At 39.9% G+C, this 21,147-nt stretch overlaps 1 protein-coding gene across 19 annotated transcripts in view; it reads right to left on the bottom strand.

Moving 5' to 3' along the window:
- KALRN (kalirin RhoGEF kinase) overlaps window positions 1–21,147 on the bottom strand; it is a 496,146-nt gene that overhangs the window by 215,746 nt on the left and 259,253 nt on the right. For all 19 annotated transcript variants that reach the window (XM_072040793.1, XM_072040795.1, XM_072040794.1 and 16 more), the window contains one exon: window positions 9,933–10,055. In XM_072040793.1, coding sequence (XP_071896894.1) covers window positions 9,933–10,055 — 123 coding nt within the window. The remainder of the gene's footprint in view (window positions 1–9,932; window positions 10,056–21,147) is intronic.

Here is a 21,147-nt window from a genome sequence, read left to right as displayed (position 1 = left end):
ATGGACTAAGGGCATTGTCTTCCCTACAGCTTATAAGGGTTAAGATCTTCTCTAACAGCCAGTGAGATGTACTGCATATTGGTAATGTGGAAAAGAAAATGAGTTTTCACTACCCTGGAAGAAATAAACTTTTTTTTTTTTTTTTTTTTTTTTTTTTTTTTTTTAAACACCCAACATTCATATACTTTAGAAAAGTTTCAGACAGGGACTTACATTTTTCATGTTGGTCAGAATGCATTCGTATGGGGAACATTTTAACAATGTGTTCTACTGTGTGAAATTCAATTCAGGCTACCTATAATCACAACAAAGATTTAGAAATATAACATTTTAAATTTCTGATTCTTATTAGAAGGCCACACATGATTTGAGCTAAACATATCCTAATAATGACTTACAATGAGAGATCTGGTACAGAACTGTGCTATAAAAATGTATTGATTTTTGGCATGTAGTAGATCTCCAAGAACACCGCAGCCATATGAGATACTGCCTCTGTAGTCAACTTCTGCCAATTTATTTTATTTTATTTTTTACTATAAAGATTTGCCCAAATTCTGAGCTTTCTAGCGTATTCTTTACTTAATGTTGCCAAACCATTCCTTCTCCCTGCCCAACCCCCTTTCCTCTAAAAATCCCAACCAGGCCCCAAAATGATAAGACAGGACATGATATTAGACAAAATTCTCCTTGAGCTGTCTTTGATCTCTCTTTGCCTGCTCTCCTGGAGCCCCAGCATCATGCCAGCCCCTAAGGGGCAGGATTTGGGCACCTGCTCCTGCTCCTGGAGGCATACCCTGCAGGGACAAGCAGCAATTCACACTCCCCTTGCCATTTCCATCCCCACATAATCTCCTTATTTTTGTGACTGTCCTAGCTCACAAATCCGATTCTGCTCTGCGCTGTGCCATCTTTCTTCCTTGTCCCACATTCACATGCCATTACAAAAAAAAACTAATTTTACAACGGTTACACGACCCAGTGACCCAATTACCAGTCCCAGAGGGGAGCGCACACTCTGGTGAGTTGGCTGATATTCCAGCAGCTGACGTGGCTGCAGCCCTGGCTCTGCTGTGGGGCTGCCTCCTCTCTCACATAGCTTTTGGGGCACAACGGTGCAGAGGGAAGTGAGACCACCCCTTGGTGTGCACCCTGCAGGGACAAAACCTCAAATCCTTTTGGAAAGGGCCTGGAGCTGGGAGGGACAGCTTGCCACTCCATGACAGGAGGCAGCAATGGTGTGAATGCATTCCTGGCTGGGCGGTATTTCTTTGAGCCACTTGTGTGGTGGGAGCAAACACCTACCCCTGATTTTAAAAAGGATTTGGTTACTATTTGGTCTATTTGGAGCCTAAAATATACCCCAGAGCCAACAGAAAGTGACACTGAAATCATATAAGACTTCTCCCCCCTCCAAGAGCATCTATTTCAAAGTCAAACCAGGGAGCACTGCAAATCCTTCCTGCACCCCCCTTTGATGTGTGGGCATTGCCAAATCCAAATTCTGGTTGTCAATACAGATCCTGGCCACAGGCAAAGCAGCCAGGCACCAGATGCCAAAAACTAGCACATGCAGCCCACCTCCATGCCCTACCATACTTCATTTCCCCCTGCATCCAGTGCGTTCACCTCAGCTCTCAAGTTGACACATTTAACACGAAGGCTGTGCTGTTAATTCCCTGATGGGAATGAGTCACGACCACCCTTTTGTGCTGTGCACTTTTGCAGTGAGAACTAATATCACACCGGGGGAGGCAGAAGCAGGCTCTGTTCTCCTTTCACTGCCTAGCTCCACATCTCACTAATGTCACGAGGAGTTACCTACGCTGCGTGGAAAAAACAAGCCTTATGCATTGAACAAAGCACTCTAATAACGAGGGTTGCTCGCTAATAGGGCACGCACACTGTCATTGTTTTGCAGCACATGCTGGCTTCTATTGTATTAGCTGCATGCTAATATAGGCAACCGTGCCAGACAAACACGTGCACACGCTCACTGACAGGTCAGAAACACCTCCTGTCTCCCTTCCTGGCTTTTCACAAATTCTGCAATTCCTTCCTCCCAAACAAGCTTCATTTCAAATGCAGTGACATGACAAGTCCAATTCGGCTTGCTTTTCTCATGTCAGTCTTCAGAGCTTCCCTCCCTCCCTCCGCAAAGGCTGAGGCAGGAGAGGAACCTGTGTTTCTGCATGTGGTGGTGCTCTCAAGCAGACACTAAACAAAGATGCCTAAATGCTTCAAACCATATGCCATTTCCATAGTGACACAAACCAGTGCTTTCCTGGGGCTCGGTTATGCAAAGCCAGACCTCACAGACAGCAGCTATGGAGGGCAATATTAATGGCTCTATTACATGCACTGAATCAACAAGTTATTTATACACACAGTAGGATTTTGCCCCTGTTCACACGCATGTTATTCTAAAAGACTTCTATAAATCCACTGATATCCCCCTATTCCTACGCAGGAGAAGCTGAGATCTTAACTCTATTGCAGGGCAACAAATTAAAAAAATAGGATTATATGCAATAAAATTTTGGTAGAATACTGACATAAAACATTTGTAATGGTCACATAATGCAACTGTTCTCAGACACCTCAAATGCCTGACATGAGAAATAAGAGGACATCCCTCATCTGGACCTATGATAGGTAAAGAGAAGAGCAACCAGACTGCAGAGCAACTTTCCCACAGAATAGATCAGCCACTGAATGAGATTCTCTGCTCTTTAGCACAAGTTATTACAAGCAGTTTCTCTGAAACTGGAAATGTAACACTGTTCTAAATCTTGTGCAGCAGATCTATTGGACCCCCTTAGTCTATTCCCAGAATATTTGAACAATGATAATAAATACCTAAAACCTGCCCTTGAAAATTATTTTGCTTTATTACTGAATATACACCTCTTTGATATTGGCTTAACCTAAATAAAATCACCAAATACCTGCAAAGCAGTATATCTGTGATTAGCCACATCTGCTGTGCTAATGCTGTACCATTCTCCCACAAGCACTACAGGCTGGCCTGGAGGCAGCAGCAAGTAAAAACTCAGATGGATTCATAGTGTCACCTTCTTCCCCTTGAATTCCCCCTGCTATTGATAGCTACAAGAAATTGAACTGAAGAGTACTAGTCCACCATCATTACAAATGAGATTCGGACACTGCTGCAATTAATCTTCCTGAGTCAATAGGCACGGTTTGGTAACCCAATAAGAAAAGCACATGGGAGAATGATCAGAGGGGGTCCAAATCCTTTGGATGACAATGATTTTCACCAGCATACACAATGCTGTCAAAACAGCAGTGGTTCATTAGCGGTTCCAATAGTAAACAGCTTTTATTTCAGCTGTACGTTCATTCAGTGAAGACATCAGCACAACATTGAACATATCTTTAGCATGCATGTTATATGATACAACAGTGTTACATTTTTCCAATGTTATCATTAAAAAACATATACGGGCCTGAAAAAAAAACAATTTCCAGAATTTTTCTTCTGTAGGCAATTCTTTTTGTCTCTGTTTTCTTATTCTGAATGAAATGAGTTCAAAAACTAAGATATCCCCACACAATAGAAATTCAAATTTCTAGAGCTTCTAGAATTAAAAATACATGTTTCTTAAATAGCTTCATTGTTCTGCCAGTCTGTCAAGGGAGCAGTATTTTGCATTTATAGGCAAACTAAAGGAACACATTTTAAAGAACCAAAAATAAACCTACCCAAATAAACCAGCTATAGGAAGCTAGCTCCTGGCAACTGTCAAAAGCGTATTGTGTTACCAATCCTTAAGATTTTACAGGGAATATTTGGATTCTGAATCAAGCTCCAGGCAGTTTAAGGAAAAGATCCATCTGTCATGTGATTTTGGAAGAAATAGGAAAGAAAATCACCTCTAGCTTGATGAGTAATATACTGAAATGTGACTCGGAGACATGGCATACTAAGTACAGCTCTTCAGGCAATTGCCAGGAAGATTTCTCTGCTCTTACAGAGCCCCTCTAAAAACAGTTCCCATTACTTGGGAACTTGTGAAGTACCGGTGGCTACCAATTCAATTACTCTGCTATCCAAACTCTCAGAAGATTAGCCAAGAAGCTCTTTCAGCAACCTCTGCTAATGAGTTCTCCATGGGCATGTCTAGACCACTCAACGGAGCATGGTACTGACACATCCACAGCCTACTCTGATAGCCTACTCTATCACACTTCCTCGGGGAGCACATGTGTTACACGGCCTTCTTCTGGCTCATGTCTGGCAGCAGAGTCCCCCTGCTTGCACAGGAGTGCATCCAGCACAGCTATACGGCTCTGTCCTTCCCAGCTTTTCTGTGCAGAACAGCTCCAGCATCTTTGCACTTGCAGCTCAAGTATGTCCTGAGTCACCAGCAGCTGCTAGACTTCACACAGAGTTACACTATTGCTTCCATGATAAACTACCTGGCTCTTTAACTGTGTTCTTAGAAGTTTTTAGATCCACAAGTCCCCAGATAACCTTCCTATACAACCTATATATGGGCACTGTTTCATTTTTCTCTGCTGTCTATGACTGCCAGATGCTGCCTGCTGCCAGCCAGAAGAAACCAAGAGTTCTGGAGCGCAGAGCTCTGCACCACAGCACACATGCCTGTGTAATCTGCTGCCAGTGGGCATTTTTTCCTCTTTGTGTAGAAATGAATACATTTGCATAAATGAAGTGAACAGGAAACTGCATTATAGCTTCAGAGCTTGCTCATGACCATGCATAGGGTGATGAAGAAGATATAAACGGAGCTGAGTTTCTCTTGCCTATCTCATTATTATTTTATTTTATTTTATAAAATCATTTGGCATTATTGAAACTACAGTTATACTGCTAACTTTGAGCATAGTTCTTACCAGGTTTAATTGCCTGCTTTCTCCCTGTTTTGGACTAATATATTTCATCCTACACTGTATTTTAGTCACCCAACACAAAGGGAGAAATCCAGTATGCCTGGTGAGCTATTCCATTCAACAACCAGGTAGGTCACAAAATTAAAAAAAAATAATAATAATAAAAAAAATCACCCTGGGACAATGCTCTCTAAGTGCTCATTATCAACCTGGGCTCCTCATTTATGCCTAGCTGTTTTACATCAGCACTGAACTTCATGCCAAACTTTAGAACAATGACATCCAGCAGAGCTGGAATCTGTATAGGAAAGCGCTAGGTTTTTATCCTGAAGGCCAAACAAGTAGCTGTTTGCAATTCAGTTTGGCCTGACTATTCCATTACCTCACTTAGTTTTAAAGCAGTTCAAGTAAAACTACATGGGACTGAAAGATCACAGAAACAATTTTTTATTTTATTTTATTTTTTTTTTTTTACCCACAGTGGGTATTCTTACTGAAACCACTGGATACTTCACAGGACAAACACTATAATCATATTATTCAACATATTTACACTTACAGATCTTTTTATCTCCAAGAGCCATTTGAAAACTCTGAACTGACGGCATCTGGGGAATAAAACTATGGAGGAAGGGGAGACTCAAGACAGGACCACCAGAGTACAAATTGCATCTCAGATGAAGAACATCACCTAATTTTTGATTTCCAATAGAAGATATAGGCCACTGGCATTTTAGGTCTCATATGAAACTCTTTTCTTGCAGGAAATACCTTTATCTCCCTCAGAAAAAATAGAAGAAAGGGATTCTTAAAGGAACTATACACATTTACATACATGTAAGTTTAGCTTTGATGGTTCAAAACCTGTGTTCAGTGTTTAATCATCTCCCAAAAGTTCTTTTGGAGGAAAGAGAGCATAGACACCCAAGAACCGGAACACCAAATAGCTTCCCAAATAGCATACTGCAAAGCTTGGCACTTTTGCTTCCAAGTTTGCCCACGTTTTACCTAGCTCTCCACTTCCATAATTCAAGAACAGCCCACTGCACCTTGGCAAAATGGAGCCTGTAGATCTTTCAGGGACTAAATGCAAAACTCAGCTGTAGCTGTGAGTACAGTGCAGTTCGAGAGGCTTGAAAGCATCTCCATAGACGTGAGAGCAGCTTATCCTCCAAATGCAGATGACAAGCACCACCTTGCATGGGAGCACAGACCGCCCAGCTCTGCATTTACAGAATCCAGGCGGGTTGTTTGTCTGGGTGACCCCAAACAACGCGGGGTTTGGCAGGAGAGGGAGAACACCAAGGGGACAGCGTGTGAGCCAGCTTCTGCTTCTGCTTCATTTCACTTTGGTACAGCGTTTGGTTAGTTTGGATTAGAAACACCCGCTGTTTACCGTTAGTTGAACCGAAAGCTTTTAAAATGCACAGCGAGTGCCATCTGCAGGCTGAAGTACATACTGGTGGGCCTCCTCCTGCTAAAAATGCAGATAAACCTGCCTGATAGAAAAGCAGAGAAACGCAGAAGGACTACAGGCACATTTATTGCAGATCATTCGAATCACAAACCACTCGGTCCTGCAGCAGCAAAGTGCCGCATAGCCAGAGGTGTTTTCCCACCATCTTTCCAAATTCCCTGCCAGCACAAATGCAGCGATGCTCTTTGTGAGCAGAGAAGGGTGACAAAGCCACCTTATCATCCAATTGCCAGGAATAACAGAAGGGAGAATGGTCTGTGGCCCCTCTCTCATGTACAGCAGCCCCTCTCATATACAGAGAAGAGGAAAAGGGTTTCCAACACGTAGAGCTCAACTCAATAGTGCTCAAGTGCTGGGAGACTTGGGGAGCACAAACGAGTTAACACAATTTTTCCACTGGTTTTCAGGTAAAAGCTCTGAATAAGGAAAAGCTAGAGAGTCTAAAATGAAATTGTCTCTGGATTTACAATCCTAATTGGCTGAATGAGGGTTATTTGATTCACACAAAGTAATCTGAGACAAACTGTCATTGCACAAAGGGCTACATCTACAGCGTGGTGTTTATTTGTTGATGGTTACCTTGATACCTATCTTGCCATTAATGCCCAGCTGCTCAGTTTCTCTGTGCAGGAGGCACAGTGCCTAAAGCTGGCATTATCAAGGTGCAGCCAGAGACCAGCATCAGCACTGGCAGAGAAACAGTCCCAGGTATACTCAAGATAAAAACCTCCCTCCCAGGAACTCTGGCTTTCTCATCCAAATTCAAACATTTCCCATCTGTGCATCCTGTGTAGAATAAATACGACGAGAAAAAAATGCTAGAGCATTGTCTAAACAGCAGTTATGAGAGAAAGGGACCCCAAATTGTATTTCCTATTGCCCATAATGCACCACTCGAAAATCACTGACATTTTCCAAGCGCAGCTGTATGCAGGAAGGTGATCTATTTGGGCCATGCCTGATTGGATCATTACATCCAGATTTATAAATCTGTGAGGTTTCTAATCAGACATAGAGGGAATACATTCCACCTCTCAATCTAGTGCCTTGGCAGGTCAGTCAATCAGAGCATTTCTCAGCACAGCAATCCCAGATATAATTCTCTTCTTTACTTGCAGCTAGGCAGCATTCAAAAACATGAACTTTTTGTCCACTGTTGCAAATACCACAAAAACTCATGAAAATTGCTTTTAGCTTGACCTTTGCAAATACCTTCCTCAAACAGTAGGAGATAAGAACAAATACATCAGAGCCAAAAGAAAGTAGATGTTGAAGAATAAATTTATACTGTATGGCAGACTATGTGTTATTTTCAGAGAACTGCCAGAAGCAAGAAGACTTGTACTGTCAGTCTCACCAGGTATGTCAGTATTACAGTTAAATATATATATATATATGTATAAAATCATTAGCAGACAATAATTGACATCCTGATGAGGGGAGTGAGCATACTATTCAGTCTTTTGTTTCAGGATCTTAGTATGTGTGCTTTGTTATGTGGCTATATCAGGAATAAGCAATACCAGTTATCCATCTTAGCCACGACAAAGTTATTTACTATCATTAGGAAAAAAAATAAATTAAATAAGTTAAAATTAATTAATTGTGGACCAACTGTAAAGATTTAAGCATCAGGAGGAAGGGAATCAGGAAAAGTAAAAACTGGTCATAGTCAGAGTGGAGAGGAGATTTATTCCTCAACACAAAATTGACCTCATGAAAAGCTTCTGCAGGAGAACTCCAGGTGTGATAAATTTATGGCCCTTCCTCTTACCCTTGCTATTACTCTTTTGAAAGCAAACAGTATTATATTCTCAAGTCCTTGACCTGGGTTAAAGCCTGAGATTCCTTTCACTTCCCCCAGCACATGTCCCCATGTCCATTTGCCAGCCTCGCATTCCAGTGTCACGCTGCAGACAGGAAGATTCAGAGAATATTAATGCCACAAAAGACACCAGATCACCTAGTTTCAGTTTCTGTGTATTACTAGACCTTCATTTTCATTCAGTTACCACTAGTATTGCATCCAATAATGGCTATCTGACTTAAACACATCTTTGGGAAGGCACCTTATGTTGACTTCAGGATGAAACCTCCCACTAACTGCTGCTTTTGGATGGGCCCTGTAAGACTGTGGTTTGCAGCCTCCAGCCTAAGACCTATTTTAATCCATTTGTGTAAGTTAACTCTAGAATTTCAAATCTATTGTCATAAATTTTAAATCCACAGGAGGTCCTATAAAATTTTAGAGATCCAGCAGTCTAGAACTGCTGCTTTCAGACTGCGTGATTTGTCAGTGGCATGCAAAGATACCTCATCACAGCCGAAAGGTAACACTGAAATTCACTATCAAGCCAAGGAATATGAGTATTACATTGATAGCTGAATGTCTAATTAAAAGAAGGATGTCGGCAAACTGAATGGATTCAAGGAAATAGTTAACAAAAGAGCATTTAATAAGAACATGTTAGTGGATTTAAATATGCTTAACGTAGATAAGAGGCACTTAGGAGAAGACATGATAACATTCAACAGATATTGCAGGGCTGTTATTTTATCTCCTTCCTTGGCATTTACCTCCTTAAGTGAGATAACCAAGACTAAAGGGATATAAACAACAGTTTATATATATATATATCCTGAATATCAGGGAGAGAAAAAATAATAATAATCCTGCCAGTAGCTGCTGTCAGGCAGTGAAATAATTTCCCTTGGAGCACAGTGAAAGAGTTACGTCCCTGTTGCTGGAACCATCTAAAACTAAAGTAGGCCAACACATGGGAAAGTTACCATAGAAAAATGAAACCAAAGTCTAAAACATTGTTGTCTTATGCCGCAGTGAAATATTTGAGCAATAACCAGCCAGTGTTCATCAGGAAATCAAAGCATTTCATCTACATAAAGCAGAATGTATCAATCAGGATTTTATCTAAAATACCCAGTGCAGGAGTACCTTCATAGGAGACCAATTTCTGACAGATGATGCTTCAATCTAAAACAAAAAGTGTAACATGATCTAGCAGGAAGAACTGAGACTGTATAATTTCTGGCCATAAGATATTTTTTTTTTATTAAAAGAATAAATATAAAAAATTGGTCCCTAGAAGAACTTATCAGATTTCCTTCTTCATTTTAATTCTGTAAGTAAAGGCTAGTTGTATGTTTAAACATCTGCTATGAGCATGCTTCAAGGAAAAGTTACGGGCTTTCAGGCTGGAATTTTGGCTTCATACCAAAATTCCTCGTCATGCTTTGCTTGCCCTGTGCTATGAGGAAGATCCTGTAACAACAATAACAGCTATCCTCTAATTCTGGAAAAAAAAATAAACAAAAATCTTTCTAGGCAACAGGCTGTACTTGCACAGACCCACCCACTGCGGTGATTTTCTAATTGTAATTGCTGCTGCTACTACACGTAACATATAAACTGCACAAGGATCTTGTTCAGCTCCCAGTGTTTGAAGAGAGCAGTGTGAATTTACCAGGCCCCTAACACTCCAGTAGATTTTTTCTTATTGTATGAGAGAAGTAACAAAAATCAAGCCAGAAAGCAGAAGTCTTTGATTCAGACTCTTACCTGTGCTACCTCTTCAAAATCATCGTGTCTTTTCTGCAGTGCACGTGCTCTATGTAGAGACTTCCCAACTCCTGTGTGTTTACTCAGAAAGGCTTCCCCGTGATTTTCAATCCAGTCCAGTACCTGTCAAAAAAGAAGAGTATCCAATTACCTCTCCTGTCTCAGCAGCACAGAGCAATTGTTGGGGTGAGGATAAAACAGCTGCAGAGGTATAGCTTTATGTTTGCAGTAGCTAAACACACGGAGATCTGTCAAGATCTGTTCCAACAAGATAGAAGATAAATGTTTATAGATCTTACTGGTAAATTAGGATTATTGTATTTTTACTATTCAATTTGTTTTGAAGTGTAGCTTAGTTACTTGAGCCTGACAGATATTAAGTATTTACTTTCCCATAAATGAATTTTGGGGAATGGGAGTCAGAAATCTGGAATCTTTTGCAGTAAGCATCCTCCCCTTAAAGCTCCCTGTGTAAACCAAAAAACAGAGACAGCAGATTTCACATAAAGAGCAGATTCCAATAGGACGCATCTTAAATGAGTCCAAAAGCATGATGGAGGGATCAATTCAAATTGATTTTGAAATGGGGAGAAAAAATCAGAGTAAGTAGAATGAAAAGGTTAAGAATCCTTCACTGCAGGCCACAGAACATTGACTGAATGCACCTTTCAACTCTTATCAGGTTTCCAGTTCCAAATGTAACTGAACCCTATGGAAAAGTAAAGTGGCAAATCTGATATACTGAGAGCTAAAGAAGATTTTCTTTTAAAAATAGATCAACTGTATGACTGCCATCCATTTGGAGCTCCTTCACACAATAACACTGGCACAATTCTGCTATTAAGCCACTGAAACTTGGATTAAATCTGTTCAGGGTCCACTACAAGCTGCAATACCTCAAAAATGGTGTTTGATGCTGTCATCTTGGGAAATTTCAGGATGTGATCTCCACCCTTCCTCAATACACAGAGGCTAAGAGGATGACAGTAATAGATCAGTACTGGTTTCAGCCACGGGTCCCAGCAATGGTGGCCAGGGGCTGCAGGAGCCGTGCCAGCTTGGCCTGAGAGGGGCTCTGCTACTGGGGCACAGAACTGGACAGGAGAAAGCTGCTGTGTGAGGAGCCGTGTGTTGTACGCGGGGCTGATAAAGGAGCAGATATTATTGACGAAGCCTAGAAACCTAAGAGTGGAAAAATTAAAGACGTGTTTTTTTTTCCTCTTTTAGGCAAGCAGAGCTATTTGATGGCTTGGTTGTAGAGAATACAACTGGGCTTTCAGCCTGTACTTTAGAACCCAAGTATATTTTAATAAATAAATAAACAAGTTCCAAGTACAAACAAAACTTTATATGCATATACTTGTTTTTCACTCCCATTTCTTTGCTGGTAAAAACACTCTTTTAATCAATATTTTGTGCTTACAAGGTATTTTTCATTCACAGTACAAAACACTTCACAAAGTGGGATATCAAAACACTTCAGGTCCTGCTAGAACAACATGGATTTCGCACAAGCATCACTGTGGGGATGAGGAAGCAGAACCAGGTGTGTTGGCAGCTCAGTCACCACTTCCTGCTTCCCTTTCTCTGATCAATTCAGCTCCCGGTTGCTCTCAATATAGAGTCCCAAATACACATGCTGGCCGGTCTGCTAAGGCTACAATATATTCTTGACCAGGAATGTGTATGTTATTTGTAATAACATTAGTTATTGGAGAGTGGCCTTCTAGCATCTGTGTCATTAACAGTCTGCAAATAATTCTGTTTCCTCCTCCTTCCTTTCATCCTCCTTCTTCTTGTTAGGAGTTTTCAACTTATCTGTTAAAAATGGAAGCAGAGAAATACTAAATTCTGGAAAAAAAAAAAATCTGATGAGGGCTAATTTTAAAATATGATTTTTAAAATTGCAAATAGCTTTAATTTAAACAATGCTTCGTATGAAGTATGTATGCTTTCTATCCATTAATCTTTGACAGCCATGCACTGTAATTCCACAAAAAATTGTTCTGAAGACTTTTTCATGTTTATAGCATAAAAGTAGTGCCCACATAATAGTTAAATTTTCAACCCAATCAATGTTAGCTTCGGTTGCTTTAGTCACTGTTCGATGACTGTTGACAGAGATCTCTGCTTTTATTTTATAAAGGGATGTTTCAGTACATGCTGCAATTCAAAACAAGTAATACAACATGTGATGCTTACTTTAAACAAAGATGACAACAGAAACAATGAATCTAGATCAGAGTACTGGTCCAAATATGGATGCTTTCTCTCAACAAAAACAAACAAAAGTGCCAGCACATTAATCCATAGGGAATCAACCTTTGTTCCAGGTCTCACCCAGAAACCGACAACTCCTGCCACAAAGTCTCATGTTGCATTTGGGCAGTTATTCCATGGTGCTGATGCAGAAGGTGATTCACCAAATCCTTCCTGTAACATGAAAGCTTCCCACTGAAGTCTTCTATTCAAATATTGATTAGGTTTGCAAATCCTTTAGTTTATGAGATTAGGTATAATATACCTCCCTGAGGTGATAAAATCGTACAGCCACTTAACAAATCAGTGCTAGGTGGGAAGACAAGATAAAAATCTATACACCATCCCCTAATGACACCGAGTGTAACAACCTGTTTGACTACCTCTTTCCTATGCCATTTCTCTGCTGATGGTGCCACATTTCAGATTTCCCAGACCCTACCTGCTCTTTAGAGTTCTAATTGCTCCACAGATTCTAGTTCTCCCATGATTCCCGCAAGAAAAAAAATCACGACTTTAAAGAGTAACTTGTTTAACAATGTTTTCTGTGGCTCTGAAACTCACAATAGTGTATTTAGCAACTCCAGGCATCAATGTATGTTTTCGCAGCCATTGTCAGATATGTGAATACTATTATTCTTTTGCTTAGAGTGAAAAAAGAAAAAAAAAAAAAAAGAGAGAGAGAAAGATTAAGAGACAAAATGAATTGCTGAGATGTCCCAGGAAGTTGGCATAAGACAGGATCTTAGTTCAAGGCTCTGTTAATCTGTCAGCCCTAACTGTTAAAACAATCCTCAGCATTAAAGCGTTTGCCCTCTAATAAGCTCACAATAATTGGCAAGCAGGGAGAAATATCACATCTTTGCTTCCATCCTATGAGGCACGGAAAGTTTGCACTAAATGAGGAGCTGTGATATGGAATAACAGAGCAAAGCTACAACAAGAACATAAATCAGATACAAGAATAAGACAGGTACAGCAGCACTTACTTCCAGAGAAAACAATGAGAAATGTTGAGCAATTATCTACAGCAAACACAGGAACAGCTCCGAAAGGTCATAAACCTGAAATCACCAGCTCTTTTAAACATTTACCTGTCAGTGGGTTTGGAGACTTTCTCCCTTATGCGGAAAAAAGGAAACATTTTTAGAAGCCGCATAACTGTGTAATAATTCAAGATAAACATTAACATTTTAATTGAAAGCATGGACTTTTTAACTTACTCTACTGCTGAAAATTTATATCCTGAGATACAGTTAGCCATTGAATTTATGGTGGCTTAGTTCAAATAATTTAATTACTCCTTAAAAACTTAAACAGCTTGAAGATGCTGTTAAGAAGGCAGTTAAGAGTGTTTTCCAAATTACATCTTCAAATTTCATAACTATCATTTATTCCCAAGCTATTCTTTTCTTAAAAAAGCTAGAAAAAGGCTGTAGGTCATGAATTGGCTGGCATTACAATCCTGCACTCCAGACAGGTCCATCATCTGGGTGTTTCTTGAAACAAAAAATACTCTGCAACTCCAGCATATGTCAATGCTCTTTCCATTATGCATTTACTACTACTCTGAAAGCTGCCTGAAGCAGGGGCCAGGACCTCCCTCCTGCTTTGTAGCTTCTAGCAGAGTAAAGCCGAATCCTGCATGACTGCAATGTACATTCAGGCTAACCACTATGGGGACACTTCCTGGTTGGAGGGTGTTTTCCAGTCCAGGCCGCTGACCATCAGAAAACAATACTATGTTAATGAAAACATGCTGAGTTCCAAGCCTAAGACATCTCCAAGCATGCCACCAGAATCACCTAGGAAACTTTATAACTCACAGACATCTTAGAAGATTGCAGAATACTACGGTACTTTACCTCCTGCCATGGCAGATGCCCATCCCAGACCTTACTGACCCCATTGCTCTTGGTGAGTGGATTGGGGTAGCTTTGTTTCTGTTTTTAATCCACCCAATTCAAAAGATGCCAACAGGGAATAATAGAGTCACTCTGTTTACTCTTATGTGCCTTGGTAGCTTCCAAAGGACTCCAGAAAGAGTGCATGTGAGGCTGGGAGATGAGAAAGGGACCCCATTTCTTTTCTGGATGGGGATTCGTAACTGTGCTTAACTCCAAGCTAGTAAAAGTTTATACAGCATTAGGCTCAAAATCATGATTTGTTTCCTAATAGCCTGTCTAACAGAAGGAGAACACAAACCAAATGTTCAAGAAGCACATCTGACGTCAGCAACATCTATTGGTGGGAATGCTGCTGGATACACATGTATGTTAAAAACACGATGCTAATCTCTCTTTCTATATGTCACCTAATTTAAGATCAAAAGTGGTAGGAGCATTATTTTCTTTCTATCATGATGTGAATGTCCTGTCTCTCTTTTGTCCTCAGGGGCAAAATTACACACCCAACAAAATAAGCAGCAAACTCAGGTCACCAAGAAAATTAAATAAAATTCCAGCACAATTACAGCAGGCTGACTGTGCTAGCTATTACAGTCATTATATGGCTGGATAATCACAAGATTCAAAATGCTACCTGGAGGAAGAATAGCTGTAACTGTCCCTTTATGAATGATCTGTGTAACTTCAGAAAGAACAAGAGTGACAATTCGTACAGGTTTTATCTGAGCACAGCATCAGGAAGCCCATGTTCTGAAGAGAAACTCTTCCAGAGGCCTCTCGATAGTGCATTTTGCTGATGCAAAACTCTTGCCTATGGGAAGTCCTGTGGCATACTGACAAAATAAATAACGCACAGGTGAGGTTGTGGAAAAATGTACTGGACACTCCATTTGCAGGGAATAGTGATAGTTTCTACAAGACAAAGTAGGAAGACAGAGTAGGATGACAAGAAAGAAGTGGAAGAATGATTTTAAAGGAAGAAGGTTGAAGAAGCAATCAGGGAATAATTAAGGAAAGTTCTAGGATGATAATTGTTCTTCCTCTAGGCTAATTTGTATGATGGGAATATGGTGAGATGATTGCATTAGTGAAGCTAAGGTCAATTCTTTTAATAGCTTAAAAAGCTAAATTTGATTTTTAAATTTAAAAAAAAAAAAAAAAAAAAAAGAATTTGGCACTATTTTTAAAGAGCAGACAGCTCAATGCAGCTCTTAGAAAATGCAAACTCTATCCATAGGTATCTATCCTAATTCATAAGACTAAAAACTAAGAAGCACCTCATAACTTTATTTGACTTTAAGTTGAAAACTCATTGGAATCCAGTCTCTTTTCTCAGGTGATGAGTGGTGGGACTCAAGGTTTCAGGTTGCACCAGGGGAAGTTTAGATTAGATATTAGGAAGAATTTTTTCACTGAGCATGATCAAGCATTGGAACAAGTGGCCCAGGGAAGCAACTGAGTCTCCATCCCCGGAAGCATTTAAGAGACACGTGGACATGGCACTAAGGGACATGATTTAGTGATGGGATGCAGTAGGTCAAATTTATGGTTGGACTTGATCTTGGATGTCTTTTCCAACGCAGATGATTCTATGACTCATTCTTAGCAAACCCTCATGCTCTGATCCTATTTTACAGTGATACAAACTGTGAAAGGAGTAGTGAATCTGTTACTTTCAGGAACAATTTCTGTTGGTGAATTAGTTGAAAAATTGTGTTTTTGCATTCTTTTAAACTGTATTTCTTTTAGCAGCAAGGAATGAAGATTAAATGAGAGACACTTAGAGAAGAAAAAAGAGGCTTGCTCAAAAAAAAAAACAAACCAAAACAAACAAACAAAAATAAAACACACATGGAAAACAGGTGAGGTGGAATTAGACGATATTTAAGGCCCCTTCCAACCCAAAGCATTCTGTGATTCTATGAAATAACTAATGGCAGAACCCTATCCTGCTCCTACACAGGAAGGAGATGAGGAGCATAAGCTGCTGATTAAACACACATGAATAAGCCGCAGTGTGCTGTGGTAGCAGTGGTGGGGCACCCTGACTTCTGCATTTGACCCAGACCTGTTCTGAACGGTTTTATTGCTCCTGAACAAGATGACCTGTTGAAGAAGTGCCTTGGCCGAGTGAATGATTACTCTTTGTTACTCTATGTCCCACTGTTGTTACTGTAGTGAGTCAAACTGGGTTACTCTGAAAGCTGAAAATAAATGATACCATTTTCCATTTTAAGGTTAAGACTCAGATCTCGATCTCAGCTAAAATGGTACCAATCTAGCATAACTTTAAGGGCTTAGATTAACTCTTTGGTAACTTTAGCAGGGTTGTAATAAATTCCAAAGCAATTCCAATGAAGTGCACCCAATTTATCCTGCTTTAAATGAGGCCCCATTTCAAACAGATGCATAAGCATTGCCTAACTTTAAACACATGGATGAAGCCTCCAAAATCTACTAGGCTCATACCTTAAACGTGCCAGTGAGAAACAGCCAAACTGTATCAAGTTGCCACTACGTACACTTTATTGCTTGCTTTTGAGATACTTTGGGATAATTAGAGTTTTGGTGGGATACCAGAAATTTATATGGCACTTCAAAACTTGTGTTTTTATAGTATTTTTGCCATCTCCACTCAGGAATCAAAACTCATCTTTACTTATTCTGTAGGTGCTATGACGAACAGGAACTCAAAGGCCTTGTTTGTCTGAAATCCTCATTTCAAAACCCTGCCCTTGCCAACCATGCGTTTTGTAACCAGGAAGTGTAGTTAAAAGGTTCATGTTTCAAATCGCGCTTTCATAGAGACTTTACATCCAAAGATTATTGTAAATGTTTTGTTCTACTGCACAGCAACAAAATCTGATCTTTTCTGTCAAAGCCCTTCAAAATCATACAAGCCTATTTAACAACACTTACTGGCTGAGCTGGAATTTGCTGATACGACAAAGAATGTTGTGGCAGAAGATAACTCATTTTCTTACAGTAGAAGTACTAGAAACTGCACAGCATATGTGGATTTATGAGCAATACAATTCAAAGTAAATGTGTTCTCAGGATACCCACAAACCACTCCTTCCTTGGGAGGTAAAAGGAAAAGGCCTCCGAGGATAAAATATACACATTTGCCAGGGGGAGCGCTGCATCTCTGTGAAGGCGGTAGCCACTGTGTGACTGTCAACTTCTATCCACTGCAATTATATCTGCTCCTGGATAACATTGTTCCGTGCAGGCTGGCATGGGCAGCCCAACCCCTGGCCTGCTACCAGGCCCTCCAGGAGAATTTTGTGTCAGCACCAGCAAAGAAAGAACAAACACCAAGAATCAGAAGAAAATTTAAAAAAAAAAAAAAAAAAAAGTTCCCCCAAACCCACAACGACTCAAGGAGACTTAATATATCCTAATCCTCTTTAATGACTAAAATGCACACCAAGTCTGATTTCAATTAAAACACAGTTTCTTTGTTGCATTCCAAATCATAGCTGAAAATAGATTTCTTTTCTCTCCTATCCCTGGCCCTGTCACAGCAGGGTAATGTCAAGTAAAGGTCTAGCTGAGAAAATATACCAAAATACAAAGGAACTTATCCTCTGGCTTTTCCTGCCATTATTAATGGTTTATAATAAAACCCTAAACAAAAGTCAGCCATTGCACTTGTGGTTTCTCCATCCCAATTAAAACAGAGCTCCTTTTTTCCACCTCTTTCATTATAATTTTACATTAGTGATACAGTATCTTTAAAAACATTTTTTTTAAGAACAGAAATAAAGTTTGATCATGCCTCATTTTTAAAAGTGGAATCATCATTTTGGCTCTCATTCCATTATTTTTAAATTCAGAAATATCTAAATCTGACACTAAAACTTAGATCTTGCTCCCACCAAAATCCTCAGCAAAATTTCAACTGACTTCAGTAAATATTGATAAAGATACCATGTTTGTAAAAGATAGGCAGGGGCTAATTACTCATCCAGCAGAATCCAAGCCTCCAAACACACACTTCAACCCCACATTCTATGTCCCATTTAGCAACTTCTGAACAAATTTGGTTCCTCTGACAGCATGTTACAAGCTGCATATAGGCTAATGTGGATAAGTGCACTCCTAATGTACAGATACAGCTCTGCTAATGGAGTTTTGTCGTGGAGGAAGGGAACAGTGCCTTACTCTGCTCACTCTGTTTGGCTAATCATGTCAAATCATTTGAGAGCTTTAAGAAATAAGCAAAAAGCAACAAGGATTTCATATCAAAAGTAGACTGGAATTTAAGCAATTTGGTTCAATGCCCAGCACTGCAGTTCAGCAAATGACTCAACTTCCCTGCCTCCATTCTCATTTGTAAAATGACATTAACCACACTTACAGTCAAAACAAGTGAGGCTGACAGAGAAAGTGTTTGGAGTGAAAGCTGCCTTTATTTTAAGTTTTTGCAGCCTCTAGCAATATGTGGCTCTAAATCTGGTTGGGATTCTAGAAACCTTTTCCAATACTTGAACATACTAAAATATCATAAATAGCAAACAACATCATGGCTGCTATACACAAATGAGCAGACAATCAATTTGAAAGCAGGGCTATAAAATCAGCTGAAAATTGCTCCAAATTCACTGCAGTATAAATACCTAATTGCTGAACATATATCTAGAAAATCTGAAACACCGTAGCTTGAACTATTTATATGTCCATAACTAATTCATCTTCAGAAAATAATGTGCCAGCCAACCAGCTTTGTCTTTATTTGATTCATCTTAGGTGGTCATACATGTTACTTTCAAATTGGCTTGAGACCTAATTGGTGCATTCTGCTATCACACAAATGAAGCAACCTGAGGTCTGGGGGTTCTCTTCTTTTGTTGTTGATTTTTTTTTTTTTTTTTAACTTTTTGTAGAGAAGGTGTAATCAGAGCTACACTGATTAACATACTCTTAGGACTGGATGTTAGCACTGGACGACAAATACGAATTTTGATACTTCCTCAGTCTTTTGTCAATGAAGGTCACTCTCAAAATGATACAACAGACAACCTTTCCTGAAGTCACTCAGAAGTTTGTCATCTCCATTTTGCCCTTCCTTTTCATCACAACAGCATCTGGTAAATATGCATTGAGCCATGCCTGCATCTCTTTCAAAAGCCAGAGAACTAATGCAGCTGCTATTAAGTATGATTTTTTAATCACTCCCTGCTTTTCTCCTCTAATTGTAGTTATTCCAAATACCACCACATAATTAAAGAGGTCTTTTCAAAAAGAAAAGCCATGCAGTCCCTTTTACCCTTGGAAGGAAAAGCAACCTTACAGACCTATCAGTATTATTCTGCTGCATAGAGCAACTAAATTAACAAGGAGGATTAAATGCAGAGCCAATTACAACATTAAAAAAACTTCTTTTATTCCCTTGTCTACATTCAACCAGAAAAACAAGTCCCCATGAAATCAGATCGTAGGTGTTTTTATGAGTTTCCTGGACACTATGTGAAAGGTTCACCTCTGCACAGTTTCTCATTTTAACAACAAAATCTAACCTCAGTGGTTAAAAAAATAAAATACTGTTTTGCCAAAAGCAGGACATCCATGTTCTGCTCTTTATAGTAGTGACAGCCCTACGTAGCACAGCTGATACTAATGAATGTACTTCAGTAAATTATACAACTACTGAGATGTGGGACAACAAATATAAAAGAGACAAATAGGTACCAGAATGTCCTCAATAAGCGAAAATACACTCAGTGACTCCAGACTCCTCACTGCTTCCAACACCCATAGCTACCCTATGTTTACAAACCCATCTGGAAGCAGGACCGTAAGAGTTTGGCCAGCCATGTCTGTCCCTGCAGCACGATCCCTTGTTAATCAACAGCTCCTGCACTGGAAAGCACTCCAGAAAAACTCTCCCTGGCTGTCTTCTTCTTATCAGCTTCTAATGCACAAGTGTGCAAAAAGAATTAGTTGTGAAAGGGTTCAAAAGTTAACAGCATGACTAAGTGAAGACATCCTAAATATCTCCTGCGGTGCTGTGGCCTGAGCACCAAGACTTATATTTTCTAGCAGTCTCATTCCTTGCTGTGTCAGGCCTTGCAAGGGTGTTGTTCTTCCATTTCCACCCCTATCTCACTCCAAGAGAATTGAGATGAGCGTAGAACTGTACAAGAGTCAAAAATATTCTTGCCTGCTCCACGCATGCTGCCCTCCCATGGAGGAAGAGGGCTGCTCACTTCAGGAGGGGAAGCAGCTCCAACTTAACTCCTTACCTTTTCACAGACTTACATGGCAAAAATAACTGTCACTGCTTTCTACAGATTGCCATTTTGTACTTGTACAGTTCTTCACCCAAGCCTTTCACATCTATAACCATATTCTGATGGTTTAAAACTGACAAGTGTTTGGATAAGTGAGAATGTGATGTGTTCTGGCACCATCCACCTTCACTTCACGTAAAGGAGAGAGCTGATCCCAGCCCTAGTAATTAGGGAGATGCAGCATTTAGTCATGTGTCTCTTGGGAACAGCACATTTAATTCAGGGCTTTGGCAGAGTTGGTTGGGTGTAGGCTGGGCATTTTGAGTACAGTACTTGCCCATTTCCTCTGAGCAGTGACGGAGGTCATGCAGCCTCAACTTGCTCTTTCACTGAATGTGGTCATCTAGGCTGCAAGCTCTCCATAAGGGAGTGTGAACACATGCTTCTCTTACCCTGAGGAAGGACTTCCTTCAACTTAATGCTGCTTTCCTTTGGTAAGGCTCCCATTCATCAAATGCATCCCACTTATCTTTCATTTTCTTGATCAAATGTTTTACTTGATAAAATTTGGAAACTGCCTCTCTAAAAACATTCCAAGTAAGGGAACAATAGACAGACAAATGAAGAACTAATGTTTCTTCCTTGATGCCTGGCTTGTTTCTATTGTTCCCAGAATATTGTTTTTAAGGAAATCAAAAAAGGAAAAAAAAATCATCAGGTTAAAAAAACCCCTCTGTTGTATTCTTTAAATGCTAACTTCTTTTACAGCAAGTTTTCAAAGCTGTGTGTGGGTGGAGAAGCTATAAATAACGA

Source organism: Anas platyrhynchos, chromosome 7 (genome assembly GCF_047663525.1).
Source record: "Anas platyrhynchos isolate ZD024472 breed Pekin duck chromosome 7, IASCAAS_PekinDuck_T2T, whole genome shotgun sequence".
NCBI lineage: Eukaryota > Metazoa > Chordata > Aves > Anseriformes > Anatidae > Anas > Anas platyrhynchos.
The sequence above is the reverse complement of the archived record's forward strand: the minus strand, read 5'-3'. Positions and strand labels throughout refer to the sequence as shown.